Source organism: Cyclopterus lumpus, chromosome 18, assembly GCF_009769545.1.
Source record: "Cyclopterus lumpus isolate fCycLum1 chromosome 18, fCycLum1.pri, whole genome shotgun sequence".
In the NCBI taxonomy this organism is placed as follows: Eukaryota; Metazoa; Chordata; class Actinopteri; order Perciformes; family Cyclopteridae; genus Cyclopterus; species Cyclopterus lumpus.
Genome location: NC_046983.1, coordinates 8,421,722 through 8,440,439, shown reverse-complemented (window position 1 = coordinate 8,440,439; position 18,718 = coordinate 8,421,722). Strand labels below are relative to the sequence as shown.

The window sequence follows — 18,718 nt, the reverse complement described above, 5'->3', positions numbered from 1 at the left end:
TTTAATATTGAGCACAATTTCAAGTACAAGGCATACATTACTGGAGGCCTTCTCTGGTGTTTTCATTGTTGTTATTATTATTATTATACAGTACTTTCATCCTTTTAGTCACTAAATGACCACCGCATCATAATTACAGATCCTCTCTGAACAACTTGAATACAATCAGAAGGTAGTGATGCACACCATTAAAGAATAGACAGCAAACTGCACACACAACAAGAAAAACACAAAACATATGATGCTTGTGTAATAAAATTAAAAAAGTTCTAGTCTTTACATTCAGCCCTTATATATTATTTTTAATTGCACATCTTACATCTTGTGTATCTGGCTTCTGTTCACAGCTACTGGAGTGCATAACAAAATTGAAACTTTTAGACCCTCATACCTTAATATTAAGAACCAATTAACACACTATATATATGTACACGTTAACTACTAAAATAGTTTGCTCTTTTTTTTTTTTCTTTAAAAGTAGCTTTTGTGCAGTAAGTTTTCCATGATCACAAATCTTATGGTGGCACTTTTTCTGAAGCTGGGAACACACTACATGAATGAAAGCCCGGTTTGGCAATGAAGGCTTTGAACTCTTACACTCTGAAAAATAGGCCTAGTAAAGTAGGATCAGCTGGCACGTTGTTGGGAATCATCTGAGATGTTTCTACACTGATCCAATTACTTGAGTTTTGATGCCACAATTATACTTTTCTTTTTCTTTTTAATCTTAAATTTGAATAAACATGTAATTGCTGTAAATTTAAAATTCAGAATTTTAAATCTACCCAAGAAGCCAGACCCGGAATTTGCCTAAATATAAATCTATCCTTTTAATTAAATTGTATGATCAAAGATCTCAGACCAGCTTTTGGTACTTGACAATTGACCGTTATTGAAAGGGTTCCATAGGTACCAAAAGGTGTTGGGATTTAAATCTTAATTCAAACCAATTGGACAACTCTGTGAACCATGATCTTGTAATTTCAGCAAAATGGTAAAAATCTGAATGCTGTCAGTTAAAAGTTCTTCAGTCGGTTGGATTTACACATCTAGTGTTCACAGCTTTAGTACAAAATATGCAAGTATACTTGGCTCTATGGCTGTGTATGCTATTTCTGAGAGGGGGGGGTTATGTCCAAACTCTGAAAATGTTGGATGTCTTTGTAGATAAAGTGCAGGAATTCTAAAGTCTCTCCACCTCAGTCTGTCAATATTGCCATCAAGTGCATCGCCGTGGAATAAAATCCTACCAACCACGAGGGAAGTCAATGCCTCAACAGTCCAGACGCTTTTCTCTGATGTTCACCTTGAAACTACAGTAGTCAACTCTTAATCCATAGGTTTCTAGCCTGTCGAGGCTCAATTCATAACCTCATATTGCTGTGGTACCAACAAAGGACAATTCCAAAACACCCAAATTGTCACACTAGTAACACTGCTTTGGCACCACAATCTAGATGAATTCAACAATTGACCTCAATATGTCAGAAAGTAAAAGTTAGGAGTCAGGCCCATTCCAAGATGTACTCAGTCCCATCTCTCTTCAGCAGGAACTTTTCAGTTGATGCTTTCATCCCCCAAGTAGTCCAGCTCGGTGCTGGGCTTGTCCAGATCCATGTCCATGTCCATCATTCCTCCTACAGAGTCCTGATGGAAGTTTGCGGCGATCTGGTCGAAGGTTTTGCCCCGTGTCTCTGGCACCCGGAAGAATGTAAAGATGAGGAAGAAGAGGAGGAGTACTGCGAAGATCAGGAAGACGTATGGCCCACATAGGTCCTGGGGAAGGATGGCGATAAGTCCAGATTAAAAGATACAAGACGCAGAAGTCCGTGGACCTTTTGCGCAGGACATCCACAACATCAATTTAAGGTAAAAAATACTCACAGCAACATATTGGAAGCTCATGCCGATGATGAAGTTGGCGGTCCAGTTGGAGAAGCCGGCCACAGCCATGGCAGCCGGCCTTGGACCCTGAGAGAATAGCTCGGCTACAAAGAACCAGGGGATGGGACCCGGACCGATCTCAAAGAAGGCCACAAAGCCGAAGATGGACAGCATGCTAATGTAGCTCATCCATGGGACACTGTCCTATCAGGTGGGAGGGGAAACGGTTCAGAGGTTTGTAGAGAAAGGGGACATACCGGTGTGGGATGCTCGCATGTTTGGGAGACTGACCAACAACGCAAGAGCCATGGTCATGATGACGGCACAGATGCACATTCCTCCAAGACCCAGCATGTGGAGCGTCCGTCGACCCATCCTCTCTATCAGGAAGAGCTGGTAGGAATGAGAAAACAGAAGTTTTTAATCCTCAGTCTGCAATTGGAGGAAACACTCACATATTCTACTTTAGTTGATAAATGTAGCCACAAATATGATTCATTGTCACAACAAGAGTTACAGGCAAGCTTGAAGCGTTATGTAGTGGCGCTTCTGAATGCTGACATCAGCATACTAATAATGACGGTGCCAACATGCTGACATTTACAAATTAGAGCCAATAAAGCGAGGGCTGATAAGAATGTCTTTCCTTTGCTCTTCAACAGAAGTATTGGACTAATTAAAACTTTGACCTGATGATGGTGCGAGATGGAAAAAGTCGGGGCAATCACCAAAGTTGTTGCACTTAATCTTGAGAAGGACGTGGATGTTTGTACAAAATTAATTTCATGACCATCCATCCAATAGTTGTGGACACGTTTCACTTAAATAATGATGTGTCTGAGCAAAGGTTTACATGATTCCATCAAAAAAAGCTCTTGAGATATTTTTGTTTGGACCAAAGTGGCTGATCGACGTTGCAATCCAAAGAACCGTGCTGCCCAATCTCGCCTCATGACCCCGCATGACCCCTTCAATGACATTGAAACATCTTGGCCTGTTTGGATGACGCAATGTTCAAGAGGCGGGCCCAAGAAAACCAGCCGTGTTCTCTTATTTGCTCTTTGATAACCATTTTAAACATTAATAGAGACACTCTTTGGAAAACAACAGGACTCTAATCTTTATCATAGTAATTGCACTAAAAAGTTTGAAGATTCAAAATGAGATAAGGAAGGAGGAGTGGCATCAAAAAGCCTAGATAAGTGTTACTGACCGAGACCACGGTGAAGGCACAGTTTACCACGCCTGCTCCGATGGTGGCGTAGACTGGACTCTGGACTCCTGCCTTCATGAAGATACTGGTGGAGTAGTAGAAAATCTGAACAGGCGGGTAGACAGATTGGGATTATGTCAACATACTGCACTGATTCACTTTTCTTTTTGGGACTTCATGCCAGGTGCACGTATACAACTAAAATGTAGAGAATAATGTGATTTATGAATTTATTTATTTTTTAATGAAGGACCCCGCTGACTCACTGCGTTGATCCCAGACAGCTGCTGGGAGAGCTGCAGCAGGATGGAGATGATGATGGGCTGGCGATAGAGCGGAGAGCGAAAGAGCTCCAGGATAGACACCTTCCTCTCCATGTCCATCTTCCTCTTCTCCTCCTTCATCTCCGCCAGCATGCTGCTCACGTCCTGCCTGCCGGTCAACCTTCTCAGGCCTGCACACAGGAGTGAGAAGTGAGAGGTGTGTATGTACCATTAGAATATTCTTATGAACACCCGATGAGTTAAAGGCCTATAAATACTTGTTCTCCATTCAGCTCCAACAATGTTCCATAAAGTGACCCCAGAGTACAAATAGCAAGATGCTGTACTGTCAGTGATAGGTAAACATGGAGACAGGTCTTGCCTCAGCTTCAGTTTAAGACTAAAGGAGAAGTTCAGCCCAAATTATAAGAATGGTGTCTTGCCACCTTGTCTTCAGGTCACATAAATGCCCTCTGAGGTTTTTTAGAAACCAACTAACACACACAGGTTGGTCTGAATTCACTTCTCTCACAAAATGTTGATTAGCAACAGATATATGGAGGTAGTCCAGTACGATCCAACTATTATAGCAATTCTAAAGTTAAAAATAAATAAATATGTTGATCTGCATAATGAAATCCATTATACCATTATAGCTTTGAAAAAGGTTGCGCAAGGTAGATAACTTTCTCTGTGCTGGTGACGACGAAAACCAGCACATAATTTTGGGTTTTAGATCTCCCAAAAACAAACCAATGATGATGAAAGTGTCCTTTTTATTACAGAATACAGCCTTCAAGATGTCCTTAAACCAGTGTGGAGCCCTGCAGCGCTACTCACCTCTCTTGGCTTGGTGCTCCTGGCAGCGGACGATGTAAAGGAAGCGAGGGCTCTCAGGGCAGAAAGGCAGAAGTGCCATCTGAAATACAGCCGGCACAACCGATAAACCCAACAGAATTGGCCACAAGTCCGCAACGCCCAGTAACGACTCCAGACCGAGGACCTGCGTAGGAAGAGGGATCAAGTGTGAGGGCAAGATGCGATAACAACTTCAAGGAAAGGCTATGACAAAATATTCTTAGAAACCTTGAACTCAGGGAACACTTGTTCATATAATGGGACGATGCATCAGGGGTTCATACAGATATGTTTTATCATCTCAGCAACATCATGGTATGCTGTCATACCTGTGCTATGAGGATACCGGTGACGATAGCCAGTTGGTGCAGCGTGCCCAGTGCCCCTCGCAGACTTGTAGGAGCTATCTCGCCCACATACATCGGTGTCAAGCCTGACGCCAACCCTGCAGCGATGAAAAGCTGTCAGGAACTTTCATCAAGTGCATGGACAGATTATGAGACGATGGCCCCCGAGGCACAGTCACGTGAAGGGCTCCCAGCTAGAGCCACCGATTCAAAGAGACACCCTTTTTGGTCGTTTAGCATTTCTTTGTAGACGTTTTGCTTATTTTATGTCTCTTTTTGGTCATTTTAAATCCCCCTGTAGTCGGTCTGTGTATATTTCTAGACATTTTGCATCTCTTTGTAGACATATTCAGTCACTTTCTGGATGTGTTTGTAGTCGTGTGAATGTGAATTATCTGCTCTAAAATAGATATGTAAATAAAACAATGAAAAGGAGAGAATAAAACAGTGGACTGCTCACCGCAGTAGGCGCCAATGACAAAGCGTCCGAGGATCATCATTTCAAAGGAGCGGCAGAGCTTTGACAACCCCATCAGACTTCCACCAATGAAGGCAAACATGTTGTTTATGAGCATGGCTTTCCTCCTGGAAGAAAACACAGACTTTATCTTTCAGTATCTTTGTATTAATTCAACAGACTTTAAAATCCTAATCTGACATCAGACATAAGAACAGCATAAACTCAAATACGTTTAAGATTTTTTTCTTTAAATATTTTTGCTAAAAGGCTGTTGAAATCATAAACATAAAAAAATACTGTTGGTACTGAAAGGGCCACGCAATTACTGAAACACACACTAACGTATTTAAATAATGAACATTGTACAGAAAATGTATCTAGTCTGTGTGCTGTTTGATATACAGATTCAGTATGATAGTTGCCTCAAAGCCTCCAGAGGGCAGTGCCATACAAAAACGTTGAGGCCGTTAGCTGCTAACTCAGTGCTAACTCTAGCTGAGTTAGCCTGAAATTAGTAGTTATTCTTAAACAACCTTAAAACAAATTCCAATACAACACATCCTCACCCTTGCAAGTCTGGTATTAGTACACCTTACAAAAAGTTATATTAGACCATGATCATTACAAGTAATGCCAAATGTTTATATGTTCCACATATTTCCCAGTTCTGCCCAGCAAGAATGACAATTAACACTAAAAATACAAAACAATCAAGATATTTAAAGACCCCCTAAAGAGATGTCATGCATTATATATAATATACATAATATAATATATATACTGTATATATATATAGAGAGAGAGAGGTATATAGATCTATAAGATATACGTTTATTTTTCACAAAAAGGTTAAATGACTTAATAAAAAATTCTTACAATTCAAAGTCTATGTATATAAAAAATATAACTAATAATAATATTCACTAATTGACTGCAAAGTCCTTTCTTGATGTGAATTAGCCTTCACATCATTCTGCACAGTGAGTGTTTCAAAGTTCTCCACTCATGTCTGTCAGACTCCTTCCCCATTATGTCTCACCCACCAAACAATAAGAGCTACTGTTAAAAGTAAACTTCTATTTGTGGACGAGAGACTTAATTTGCATCTGAATCCCTTTTGACTTCAGAGGTCACAGCAGCTCCCGCCGTCTTTACCAGCCACACTAGTACTTCTTTTTTTAGGAAGACCCTGTCCTGAGGGCACCCAAACTGAATGCTACCCCGTGTTGCCAGCTCTTTTAAGATCCCATTTGAATCAGTGGAAGCTGGGGGCTGCAGTCCATTTTGCATCCCAGCTCAGGTTACAGAGGGAAACTGGGTCAACTAGGAACATCCTTGAAAGAGTGCGTGACTAGAAACTGGACGGTGGGATCTGATGATGTGCATTCAAACTCTAGAGTTGGACTGTCATATTGGGCAGCACAGAAAAGTTATCAACCACAGACACAGCTGCAAATAGGCACCTGCACCTAAATTACATACAAATTCATGTAAAATAACAATAATTACATGTAATTAAATATCTAGCTCATTATTTAACGGTTTATGTCCATACTAACAATTTAATGATTTTCTTTGTTATTTTAAGGTAAATAAGTGTAGTTTTATATTAATGTGTACTTTTACATTCAAACTCTGTAATTCGTCAGCTAAATGGTGTAACATGCTTGAAAGTTTGAACCTCAAGAGAGCAGTGCAGCAGAAACTTTTGCTATATGGGATTTAGTGGCAAGGCACAACGAAGAATAACACAAAAGACAGTGAAGCGTCAAACACCCTTTATTTTTAGTTGAAGTATGAAAAGGCACATTACAAAATAGCCTTCATATAAAATCTGAATACTGTTAACACTCTTGGCTGGAGGGGTCCAGGGAGACCCTCTTCCCAAAACATGTTCAAACATCAGATATCTGTAAGAAAAAGAATAAGTAAATGAGTTTGATTAAAGACATAGCTCTTGAGTCACCTGATGGACTGTAATCCCCAAAAATTTAAAATAAAACTATGTGCTTCATGGCACTTAATCTTGTTGATTCTCACCTGACTAGAACCTTGCTTGTGTTGTATTAAGATCTCATATGTACCTCGCTTTAGATAAAAGCATCTGCCAAATGCCACATTGTAAGGTAGCCCTTCCCTAAAGCATAACCTGCTTTATCTTCTATTTTATTCTAAATGGGAACATCATTTACAAATTAATGTTGGGTCGCATTGAAGACTTGAAACTATAGCAACTGAGACCATAAATTAATTAGGAAAATGATTACTTAAATGATTAATAAATCAAGTGAGAAGTAGGGTCATTTTCTCATAGACTTCTATACAATCAGACTTTGTTTTTAACCAGTGGATTCGATTTTGTCAGCAGATGACAGGGACAGTAGTGATAGCTTATTTGTATAACTTTAGAGGTAAGACTGGAGAACTCGATTTCTGTTAGAAAATTAATTTTACAACATTTTGTGTGTTGTTCTTGCACAGATTTAATGTGATTTCTTCCACTTAAATTAAAGCAACTTATAGTGACTTATAGCCAGCATGTAATGTATTATATCTGCCTAAACCTCAGGAATTTCATTACTTTACTTAAAGCACCCAATAACTACTTTTAGTGACATTGCATTATAATAGTGATTATAATGTATTATAAAATGATAATATAGTAAAACTAGGAGAATTATAATACACTATGATCGTTGCAAAAGAATGGCAGTGAGTGACCAGCAATATATTATATATATATATATATATAAATAAATATATAAAGTATTATGATACTTGACCTTATAAGTCATTATAAAATACTTTCTAATGTATTATGATTATTCTAAAGCATCATTAATATTGTTGAGTGCTTATAACTATAATTTGACAGTGCTTTAAGCAGATTATAATGCATTAAAGCCTCAAGATAAGGTTGCATGTAAGATGTGAAATATCAATGGCTGTGGTGGACCAACTGTCTTGGTCGTCAAAGGCAAGCCTGTTATGAAGAGTAGCCCGTGGTTTAATATCGTCACCTGTAGCCAGTGGGGAAAAAATAGAGCCCATGCAGTTGTAGACATCTGTATAAACTTGAAATGCAGCAAAAACCTTGGCACAATGAGAAATGCATAATTATTACATTTAAAAAATCATTGATAAACCATAATCTAAGATGTTTAACGTTACTTTAAACTACTAACACTTGGTGCACATGGTAAAATAAGGGACACATAAGTGGTATTTAGCTAACAGGCTAACTGTAGCCAGTGGAGAAAAATAGAGCACATGCCATTGTAGACATCTGTATAAACTTGAATTGCTGCAAACAACTTGGGACAACGAGAAATGCCTAATTATTACATTGAAAAAATCATTGATAAACCATAATCTAAGACGTTTAACGTTGCTTTAAACTACTAACACTTGGTGCACATGGTCACTTAAGGGACACATAAGTGGTATTTAGCTAACGGGTTAACTGTAGCCAGTGGGAAAAAATAGAGCACATGCTGTTGTTGTCATCTGTTTGAACTTGAAATACAGCAAACAATTCTACACAACAAGAAATGCCTAATTATTACGTTAAAAAAGTCATTGATAAACCATAATCTAAGACAACACCAGCAGTACTTAGCTAACAAGCTTTATGAAGCCACCTTCAATAAACATTTCTAGTCTTATAAGCACTGTAGTTAGACCTACCATTATTTCTTACCTTATTCTCCACTTTCGAAAGTACCAAAATAAATTCTGCCGTAGTGGCAGCCCACCTTGGACGTCCTTAGGCCGGCTAAAGAGGGTGACCTTTGCCCTTGTGATGGAGGCCCAGTGCTGCAAAAGTGCATGCCGTCTTGGGCATGCATAATCCGGCCATAGACTGTGCTAATTCAGAAAAGCGGTTGAATGTACGTCCGTTTGCGGGCTGAAGTCAGCCTGTTTAGCCCACTGATGGACCTCGGTTCGCGGACGCCGTTTCGAAGCAAATTGGCAGAGATACCTAGGATATATTCAGCCAATTTAGCCCGGAGATGACGCTGACTTAGTGCCCTATCAAACTGCACAATTGCTGTTGAATTGACCTTGCTTCCATCAACAATTAAAATACATTAAAGACAGTCACTGTCTACAGTGAGATGTTCAACAATTTAAATGTACATTGTCCCATATCAAAGATGGCTAATGGCCTAACCACTGCAGCCAACACCTTGGACCTGGCTGGCTTTGAGCTATGCAGAACAATAAAGACAAGAAGAGGGGGAAATGGCTTTGCAATGATGACTCACTACATGCAGTTAAAAGTCTGAAAACAAATGTTGCAACTTGTATGGAATAATGGCAATGTTGGCAAATGAGTGTTGCTGTGGGTAGAGGCCCAAACTAACATGCTGCATAACACTGCAAAACAGTGAAAATTAGGGAAAATTACATTGTTATGTGTGCACAGTTGGCATTGTGGTGGTTCAAAAGGAAAGGTTAGGGATTTGTTAAAATGCAAGAGGGTCATACTATGGGCCATATGAATGTAACTGTAACATCACCATGATGTCAATCCAGCCATTAGCTTTTCATATAGGCCTACATACAGAATGCAATATATGCAGTGATTTTTGTTGATTGTTCCATCTCCATTTGCTGTCAGTCCTCATTTTGGTTATTGCAGGTAATGGCACTAAAACTGTTTTGGAATATTTGGGTGCTTCATTTTGTTTAAAGAACCACTTTTAAACACTGGGCCTCTACTTGTGTGTGCTTGCGTTGAGGCTAAGTAGTAATAATAATAATAATCTACCACTGCTGAGTAGGCTAAATGTATAGGAAACACTGCATATGGATCAATGTGTTGGAGCAACATTTATTATATTATTTAAAGAACCAGCCACTGTCAGAACAGCCAGAACAATTTATAGAAACAACAGGGCAACAGACAGAGGAGCAACAGACAGGACAGAGAGAGATATGGACAGATATGGACAGATATGGACAGATATGGACAGATATGGACAGCTTCTGGGCTGGAATGGCAACAAGGAAACATAAGGTATACATTTTTTTTGGCAGGTGTTGCTTGACTACATCTGTTGCTTTTATTGATGCATGCATATAGTGTGTCATATATGATGCTATGCATATCTGAAGTTTGTTACAGTATACTTACAGTATTAATGAAAACAAAATATGGTATGTTTTTCCATTTTGTTCTTGGTTCATTTTCAATAGGTGACAGGAGCCAAAGAATTTCAGAGGCTTGCTGCCGTCGCCAAGCTGGTCCTGGTGTTGCCCCATTCAAATGCAGATGCTGAGAGGGTGTTTTCAGTTGTGGGACTAAATAAAACAAAGACCAGAAATAGCCTGTGTCCTCCATCATGGCCATAAAGATGGCCGACCTGGAGCCCTGCTTCAGATGGGAGCCCCTCAGCGGTCATCAAGGCCTCCAAGAAGGCCACAGGCCAGTACAACCGTGCCCACAAATCGTGAACAATTCTGATCTCCGATGCCTCATTTTTTGTTATTTTATTTATGTGTTGAACCATTGTTTTGGTTAAAAAGGCTACTGTTTAAGCACTTTATTTGTTGCACTTTTTTGTTTCATAATGAAAAATATTTCTCCCTAACTAATCTTTGCTCTTAAGAATACAATTATTAACAATATAGGTTAGGTTTCAGTTAAGAATTAGTTGAATACCATTGTAATCAAAATGTCAATCAACCTACCTTGGTCAAATCTTAAACACAGGTCTATTAATTAGGCTATATTGTGGTACATAGACAGTCATTGAGGCACAACAATAGTTTTCTGGTTGAATGTTCAGCTCAAGTCTAGAAGGCCCTGCAAGTCATGAGCAGATGGACATGAATCAGAATAAGTTCAGGTATTGCACATATTTAGCATACCACCCAAAGATCCACTAGAATGCATGAAATAACATCTACTTAAACCAACATTTCCTGGAGGCGAACCACGATGTCTTTGCTTCACAGAATGTAACCAATGTTTTCCATCTCCAGTAGGCCGCCCCTATCAACGACTATGGGCCCCACAAACCACCAGAATGCAGGGCACAACATGGGCACAACGCCAAATGAATTCCAATTTCCTGATATTTGAGCCACCAACGTGTGTGGCTGCGTGCACAGCAACATTTTGGTCACCCCCGACAAAATCTCATTCCAAGGTTTTTTGAAAAGTTGTCAGCTCTGCATGACATGCATTATTACCTGCATTATTACCTGGAGTATTACCTGGAGTATTAGCTACCTGCATTATTACCTGAGTATTTCAAATACACCTGTGAATTTGACTTGTTGGATGTCAACGGAGAACAAAAGACTGGCATATGAACACAGAGGAAGGATCAAACGGGATCTGGTCACTTCAATAAAGTTAAGTGAATTTATATCTTGCAAAAATATTGAAGATCAGGTAAGAAAACATTTTCCCTGTTATTTTCTAACGTAATGTTATGTTTTGTGTTCATGTCCTTAATTTATGTAACTAGCCCAGTCTAAAACTATTTCATTTTAGACAAATATATAAAGAAATTGAGATAATTCATTTTAAATGTTTAAAAAGTAACGTTATTACATTTAAATCTGTTAATTTGAGTGTTTAATACAGTTCATAGTGGTGCTATTGGCGGATAAAAAGACTGTAACAAAGAGTTAGGTTAGCTAGTTAAGTAAACTAGCTACAGGTAACGTTAGCTTGTTAGCATGATTCTGTCTCCAGGCCAGAAAAACATTCTTGAATGTGGTTTATGGGGGAGGGGAGGGGGAGAGGTGCGCGCTCCATAACATGTCCCCACGACATGTCACTGGGGGGGGGAGAGGTGCGCGCTCTGTGCTCCACAACATGCCCCCCACCAACATGTCCCCTGTATCATGTCCCCCGGGTTTTTGAGAGTTTAGTGTAATCCAAAATATATTAAATGTATGGTGTGCCGTTACCGCTTTCTCAACAGTATATAAGTTATTAATTAATGAGAAGCATTTCTTATATTCCAAGGGAACAGCTTTGAGATATAACTTACAGTATTCTTCACTGTTTCACTGTACTTCACACAGCAAAGGACCATAAGCAGTGCATCACCTGTGAGATCATGAGAAGGCTGAAGAACCAGGAGTGACCCTAAGCAGTGCATCACCTGTGAGATCACGAGAAGGCTGAAGAACCAGGAGTGACCCTAAGCAGTGCATCACCTGTGAGATCATTAAAAGACTGAAGAACCAGGAGTGACCCTAAGCAGTGCATCAGCAGTGCATCACCTGTGAGATCATGAGAAGGCTGAGGAACCAGGAGTGACCCTAAGCAGTGCATCACCCTAAGCAGTGCATCACCTGTGAGATCCTAAGCAGTGAGAAGGCTGAAGAACCAGGAGTGACAAGATACCACCGGATGGTGGGACACAGAAATAAACCCAGGGACAGGTAGGCAAACAGAGGCAAGACATACAGAGATTGGATTTGTTCTTACATAAAAACAACTTAAAACAGCAAAAATGTGCTTCTAATCAGAAACATCCATGCATACATACACATAAAAACACACATACATACTGTAAAAATACTGTGTGTTCATTTAAGAAGCCTGCTCTGAACAATCCTTTAATCCTCTGAACATATCCTTGCAGAGCGGAAAAGCAGAATTATATCAGTCATTATTATTTCTGAGGAGATTTGACAGATTTTAAACTTTACTATCCGGTTCAACAGTGGACAGACGGCCTGTAGCCTGCATAATAATCAGATAGGCATTATTAGACAAACGAATATACAGAGGTATATGCTACAGTACGCCAAGCATTCCCAGGAGACTTCCTTCCTTAAATAATCCCCATGCAGACAACTTCTACCTTGTGAAATGTGCATAGCACCACCACTGATAAAGGTATTGCTTATATGGTTATTATGCAAGCTACAGTTAACGTAACCTTTTTTTAATTTCGAGGCTGATGTTATGTGAGATAGAATTCCGCTTTTTCGCTCTGCAAGGTCCTGTGAGTTGTGTGCAGCGGTCACTTTCCGTGGAGAGTAAAGCAGCAGCAAAAGTCAGTCCACAACGTAAACATCAACGGGTGATACACGGACCAAACTTCAATAACTTCATGAGTCTCAAACTGTAGCAGCAACAAACGTGTTCAATCCGTGTTCAGCAATAGTGTCCTTTGGAAACACTTCCGTTTTCTGTATTTGCAGCATGTTTTCTAAATACTGGACATGTGTTGTCAAATTGATGAAGTTTTATTTCTTAATTTGCTTGTGTTTTGTCTAGTTGCATGTGTTTTCTTAAGTGGCAGTGTGTTGAGCTCTCAGGGCCACCGTAGTAGAGTTGTCATCATCATCAATCCTTTATTTATTTCTTGTCATAACAGGGTAAACGCAGCTGCAGTTAATACAATTATAGGTGGTTGGTTTGATTTTGGTGTATCAATTGGCTTTAACATTTTTTTACCTTGTATGATACATCAATGAAAAGTGTCCATTGTTGTGAATCAAGTCTTTCTTCTTTTCGTGATTCACATTTTTTCTGACGGGAGTGCTAAAACATGCATTAGGTGCATGTTTTAATTAATAAACATTTAATAACTAGCATTCTCAAAGCTGACTCGGTGTTCAGAATGACAAAATGTTTCATAATGGCAAATGTCGGTACAGACAATTTGAATATAGTTTGTTTAAGCTTGTTTAAAGGAATGTTAAACAATTCCAAGCCTACTTTCTAAGGAAGTGAATCTTAGTGTGTCCTTTTCTCTTTTTTCCCCCCAGATGCACCAAGGATCGGGCTGATTTAGAAGATTGTTCTTTATCTCACTTATGGTAAAGATTCATTGACCTTTTGCGGTATGTTTTGATTTGACTTATTAATACACTGCATAGTTGGGGTTCTGAAAAGACCTCATCATAATTGTAACTAACAGTCAAGATAGACTGATTAGTTCTTCAATTCCTCTTGGGGGGCTCTGAAGAACTGTTTGTGAATAATTGGTTGATTTTGTAAATGATAATGGTGTGTATTTTATTTGTAATTAAGTTTCCAACCCCTCGTTTAATTGAAATGTTGAAAGTCTTGTAGATGTATCAATTTATTTCGTATTTTTCACAGTAATCTGAAAAGCTTATATTTCATGATAATATAACAGTCTTTTACTGCAGAACCTTTAGGGATATCACTTTATTGAAGGTGTTTGATCGTAATAATTCAGGAAAAATCTGTAAAATAACAGTATTTCACTGCAAAACCTTTAATGAAAATGTCCGTAAATTTATGGTTTTCACCCTTTATTTGAATTAAGATATTTTACCTTAATTTTATGTTTTTTGTTTGGTAGCCGCTGCTGCCAGTCATTTTACCTTCATTTTATGGTTAGTGATATCCCTTTATTGAAGGTTTTTGATTGTAATAATACAGGAAAAATCTGTAAAATAACAGGGTTTTCTCTGCAGAAGTTTGAGTGATATCCCTTTTATTGAAGGTGTTTCATCATAATAATACAGGAAGAATCTGTAAAATAACAAGTTTTCTCTTCAGAATTGTTTGTGATATCCCTTTATTGAAGGTGTTTGATTGTAATAATACAGGAACAATCTGTAAAATAACAGTATTTCACTACAAAACCTTTAATGAAAATTTCCGTAAAATTATGTTTTTCGCCCTTTATTTGAATTAAGATATTTTACCTTCATTTTACGTTTTTTGTTTGGCAGCCGCTGCTGCCAGTCATTTGACCTTCATTTTATGTTTTTTTTTTTTTTTTTACAGTGTGGGTTTGTAGAGCTTGGGTTCATGCAACAGTACACAGAATAAATAACTCCCAACTCCAGTAAAAATGCGTAGATTAGAGTGTGTTGCATCCTGCGTGATTCCCTACCTGCCCAGCCACTCGGAGACAAAGCCCACACAGAAGGAGGACAGCATGCCACCAATTGAGAAGATGGCCACAGACAGGGACCAGAGGGAGGTGAGGGTCCCTGCGGGGATGGACTCTCCATACCGGTGCACCCATGTAGCATTATAGTCCTCCTCAATGATCTACACAGGGCACAGATGAAAGCACCTTCAACAACCCGAGAGTGAAACAGGAACAGAGGAAGACACATAATAAAGAATACAGAGATTTATTATCTTTTTGAAAGCCCAACTGGAATTTAAAGTCAGCCGTTGTAAATGTCTCACTAACACCAGGGTCGAGAATCAATACAGTAAAGTAGAAACCGGCAACATGAATCCACACGGAGGAGGATGCACAGTGCAAAGATTAAAGGATAATCTACAGCTGTCTATAAATCTGCCTATATTAGCCTCTTTTTTTTTTAAACGGCTCCATTTTAATGACCAACAAAACTGTCTCATCATGTCACACGCACACATAAAGACACAGCAGATCAGCGTCTATTCTGGTTTTAGTGTCTTCAGGAAACCACGTCAGCTGAGTGGGGTTTGTAGTTGAGGGTCGAGGCTCATCAGCAGGTGCCTGAATGCCGGCGGCAGAGACAGCTCACCGGACTCGCTTTGAGCTCTGACTCACTGTGCATGTGTTACTAATGCCAAACTACAGTGTGACATAACAATATATGGATTTGAATGGAAATATGTTCTGACTTGTAAATACCAGTCATTGTAATAGAGCAACATATACTACAGTACATTATATTGGCAGTCATAAATCGTACATTTCTCACATGCCTTCATACTGGAAAACCAGATGTGGCTGCAACATGAGCTCTATCTATATACACATAGTGTGTTTTAAGCAAAGGCATCATGTGTGCAGCACCATGTTGCCTCCTGGATGTGGCAGTAATAATGCACTAATCAAATAGCCCCCTCCTTTCCTCATAAACCAGACAGAAAGAGGCACACTTGCAGTGTCTCCGTATAAATAAGATGCTTAACAAACTTCCCTTTGGTCTCCTGTCTGCCCTCTGAAATATTAAATGTTATTTGCATTGTGTTCCAGGAATTGTTTCCCTCCTCCGTGTTTATTTTCTAAACACCATCGGCACCGTTTTGAGGCAGATGTTGTGGCATCAAACACATCACATTGTAAAATCTGGAAAATATGAGAAACAACTTAGTTGACGTCTGGTTTAATGTTACTGTGCTCGCCTCCCGCGTTGCACTTCTTTTAACCCGCCTCCATTCTTAACAGCAGATTGACACCAGTTTGCCAATTTCACGGAATTTAATTGGCTAGTTTTGATCATAATCCCGGTGATCGTTGCTTTTTTTTTTCTTTACCTTCTGAGGTGCATTGATGACTCCGATATTGTATCCAAACTCTAGAGATCCCAGGACAGCGGTAAAGACTGAGAGAACAAAGGTTCCAGTCAATGTCTGGAGTACAAACACACACAAAGAAACACATAGAGAGAGGTAAAAAAAACAACATATTTTCAGAACAGTGAGTGTAAAGATAATAATGGCAAATATAAGAGAGCGTAAGAGCTGCAGCAGTTCTCCCTCAAACTATATATAGCAGTGATCCTGATGTAAGCAAATCGCTTCCTTTTAACTTCCCTGCAGATCCCCATCAGGCTACAGGCACCTGTCTCCACGGTGACAGGCAAGACAACCCCTTGGGGAGATGAGGTCTTCCCTTCGAGCAAAGTAAGTGTGCTGTCGTATTAGTTAACTAGCAGCTTCATGGTAGAGACATAACTACCCAACAGAAATATATGCTCATATGACGTCTTTTAAGACCTGCTGGTAAAACAGAAAACACCCATCATGGCTTGGGATAAAGTTTACATTTTGGTGATGCGGGGCCTCCTGACAACAACAATATGATGTGACTTTATTGTATTGTATTCTTATTGTCTTGTATTGTATTTAGTTTTATGGATAATTTAGCAAAGTTTGAGTTTGTATGTTTGTTAGCGTGCATCTAACTTGACCTTGCTGTGTTGAGTCTCTAGATAAGTGCTGTTTAGTATTCACAAACCAAAACAAAAGGTTGTGTGTGTGTGTGTGTGTGTGTGTGTGTGTGTGTGTGTGTGTGTGCGTGTGTGTGTGTACACGTGTCCTTTCAACAGAAAAGGTGAAACATCAGAAGCAGCCAGTTATGCTCTATTACACTTCATGCATTTTATTTAAAATAGCCTCACGCAGAGTTGAATGCTCAGTAATTCATTTACTTTTCACTAATCACGAATGAATCTGATTCCTGAGAACTCACATCGCGCCTTTGCTCTGTGTTTGAGTTTCCACGCTATATGTTGTGAGCTATCAGAGGTCCCCACATCCCTGGAAGATCCACCTGTCACAGACGGTGTTTGCAGCCATTGTTTACAAGGGTGGGGAAAAGGAACCAGTCAAACAAGGTGGCCTATAACAAACTCACAGTACTAAGTTCTGACCTGTAAACTCAGATATTTGGCTGGTCAAGGTCACTGCTCATGACTAAATAAGGGCCACATCATTGAGATCAGGGCTGATGTTGATTTTTACATTCAGCATGTATAGTTACTTGTTGTTGCAAGGGACAAGGTTAATTGTTATTATAATTGTCAATTGTTATTATTATTATTGTCAATTGTTGTTATTATTGTCAATTGTTATTATTATTATTGTCAATTGTTATTATTGTCAATTGTTATTATTATTGTCAATTGTTGTTATTATTGTCAATTGTTGTTATTATTGTCAATTGTACATTATTTTAGACTCAATGTAATCTATTCTCTCTTTTATTAATACGAGGCAACCTGCAATATGGCATAGAAAAGCGTTGATTTGCTCTTACTTCTTTTTTTGCATGATGTAGACAAACCTGAGCTTAAAATCTCTCCAAATAGAAATACGGCACCGAACAGTGAAATGCGTACCGCTCTCAAGCAGCATACATACCTCCCCTCCAAGTTGCTGAAACCCGTCCGGCATGACTTTGGCAGCTCCAGGCAGTAACGCTTGATGACAGATGCGTCTGGTGCCAAATGGAGACACGTGAAACTCCCCCAAAAGGACAACAAGCCCCCCCGATTTAAACCGTGAGCACTTTGACAACGACAAAACGGAACAGAAACGTAAAAATCCGAAGGAGAAGCCCAAAGTGATCAGCCTGGTGCGTCCTGTGCCGCGGCGTGTCCTCTCTTCTTTAAACTTTGTGTTGTGTCCGTCCAGCTGGAATAGAGTGACAGCAGCACACCCACGTGCACGCCTCTCCTCGTATCGAGAGGGTTGGGGGTGAGGCTATACTCCAGGCCAGAGAGGCCCAGTGGGCTGATCTAGAGGTCCTCTGACAGAGGTCGAGACGCGAGCATAAAGCTCTTCTGACCTTAAAGACTATTGGCTGAAGGGATTGACAGAACTTATCTTACAGATGCGGAGTTCTGGTTTATATTATGGCAAGAGGGGAAGAAAAGAGAGAGATAGATGTGATTACATTTTAAGATTCCTCTTTAAATCAACAGTCAAACATCTCTGGAGCTCATGAGCCAGAGGTTTGCTGAGGGCCAAATTAGGTATCAGGGCCCCCTGTTTAAATTCCCTCTTACATAATCTTGTCTGGCCTTATATACAAGAATTATAAACTCTCTCATGTAAAACAAATAATTAAAAGGCTCACATCCAACAATGTGGTGCATCTGACTATTTTCTTTGTTCGTGGAGGTCCAAGATTCGTAATATTATGTTGAATGATCAGATTTTTTTTGACCAACAAATCTGTGAAGCGTCATCTACAGTCGGTAAAATACTGCACTGCACATGTGT

At 39.5% G+C, this 18,718-nt stretch overlaps 1 protein-coding gene across 2 annotated transcripts; it reads right to left on the bottom strand.

Annotated features, from left to right (window-relative positions):
* Window positions 1–18: 18 nt before the first annotated feature.
* Window positions 19–18,424, bottom strand: LOC117747866 (solute carrier family 2, facilitated glucose transporter member 4-like). Of its 2 annotated transcripts, none has more exons than XM_034557364.1 (11): window positions 17,855–18,424; window positions 16,247–16,342; window positions 14,877–15,037; window positions 5,026–5,150; window positions 4,548–4,663; window positions 4,201–4,363; window positions 3,364–3,551; window positions 3,098–3,202; window positions 2,176–2,277; window positions 1,885–2,088; window positions 19–1,776 (listed from the first exon to the last, which is right to left on the bottom strand). In XM_034557364.1, the coding sequence occupies exons 1-11, from the start codon at window positions 17,885–17,887 to the stop codon at window positions 1,558–1,560; spliced, it is 1,512 nt and encodes a 503-aa protein (XP_034413255.1). In that variant the 5' UTR covers window positions 17,888–18,424; the 3' UTR covers window positions 19–1,557. The 2 variants fall into 2 exon arrangements, with proteins under 2 accessions (XP_034413255.1, XP_034413256.1); XM_034557365.1 differs by having other exon boundaries at window positions 16,247–16,314.
* Between the last annotated feature and the right edge of the window lie 294 nt (window positions 18,425–18,718).

Excerpts from the sequence above, each read along its gene's own strand:
- LOC117747866 (XM_034557364.1), bottom strand. The coding sequence starts at position 17,887 with ATGCCGGACGGGTTTCAGCAACTTGGAGGGGAG. Across the intron at positions 16,343-17,854 it reads TTCAGCAACTTGGAGGGGAG|ACATTGACTGGAACCTTTGT; the intron begins GTATGTATGCTG and ends TTTGTACTCCAG. Across the intron at positions 5,151-14,876 it reads GTCTCCGAGTGGCTGGGCAG|GAGGAAAGCCATGCTCATAA; the intron begins GTAGGGAATCAC and ends GTTTTCTTCCAG.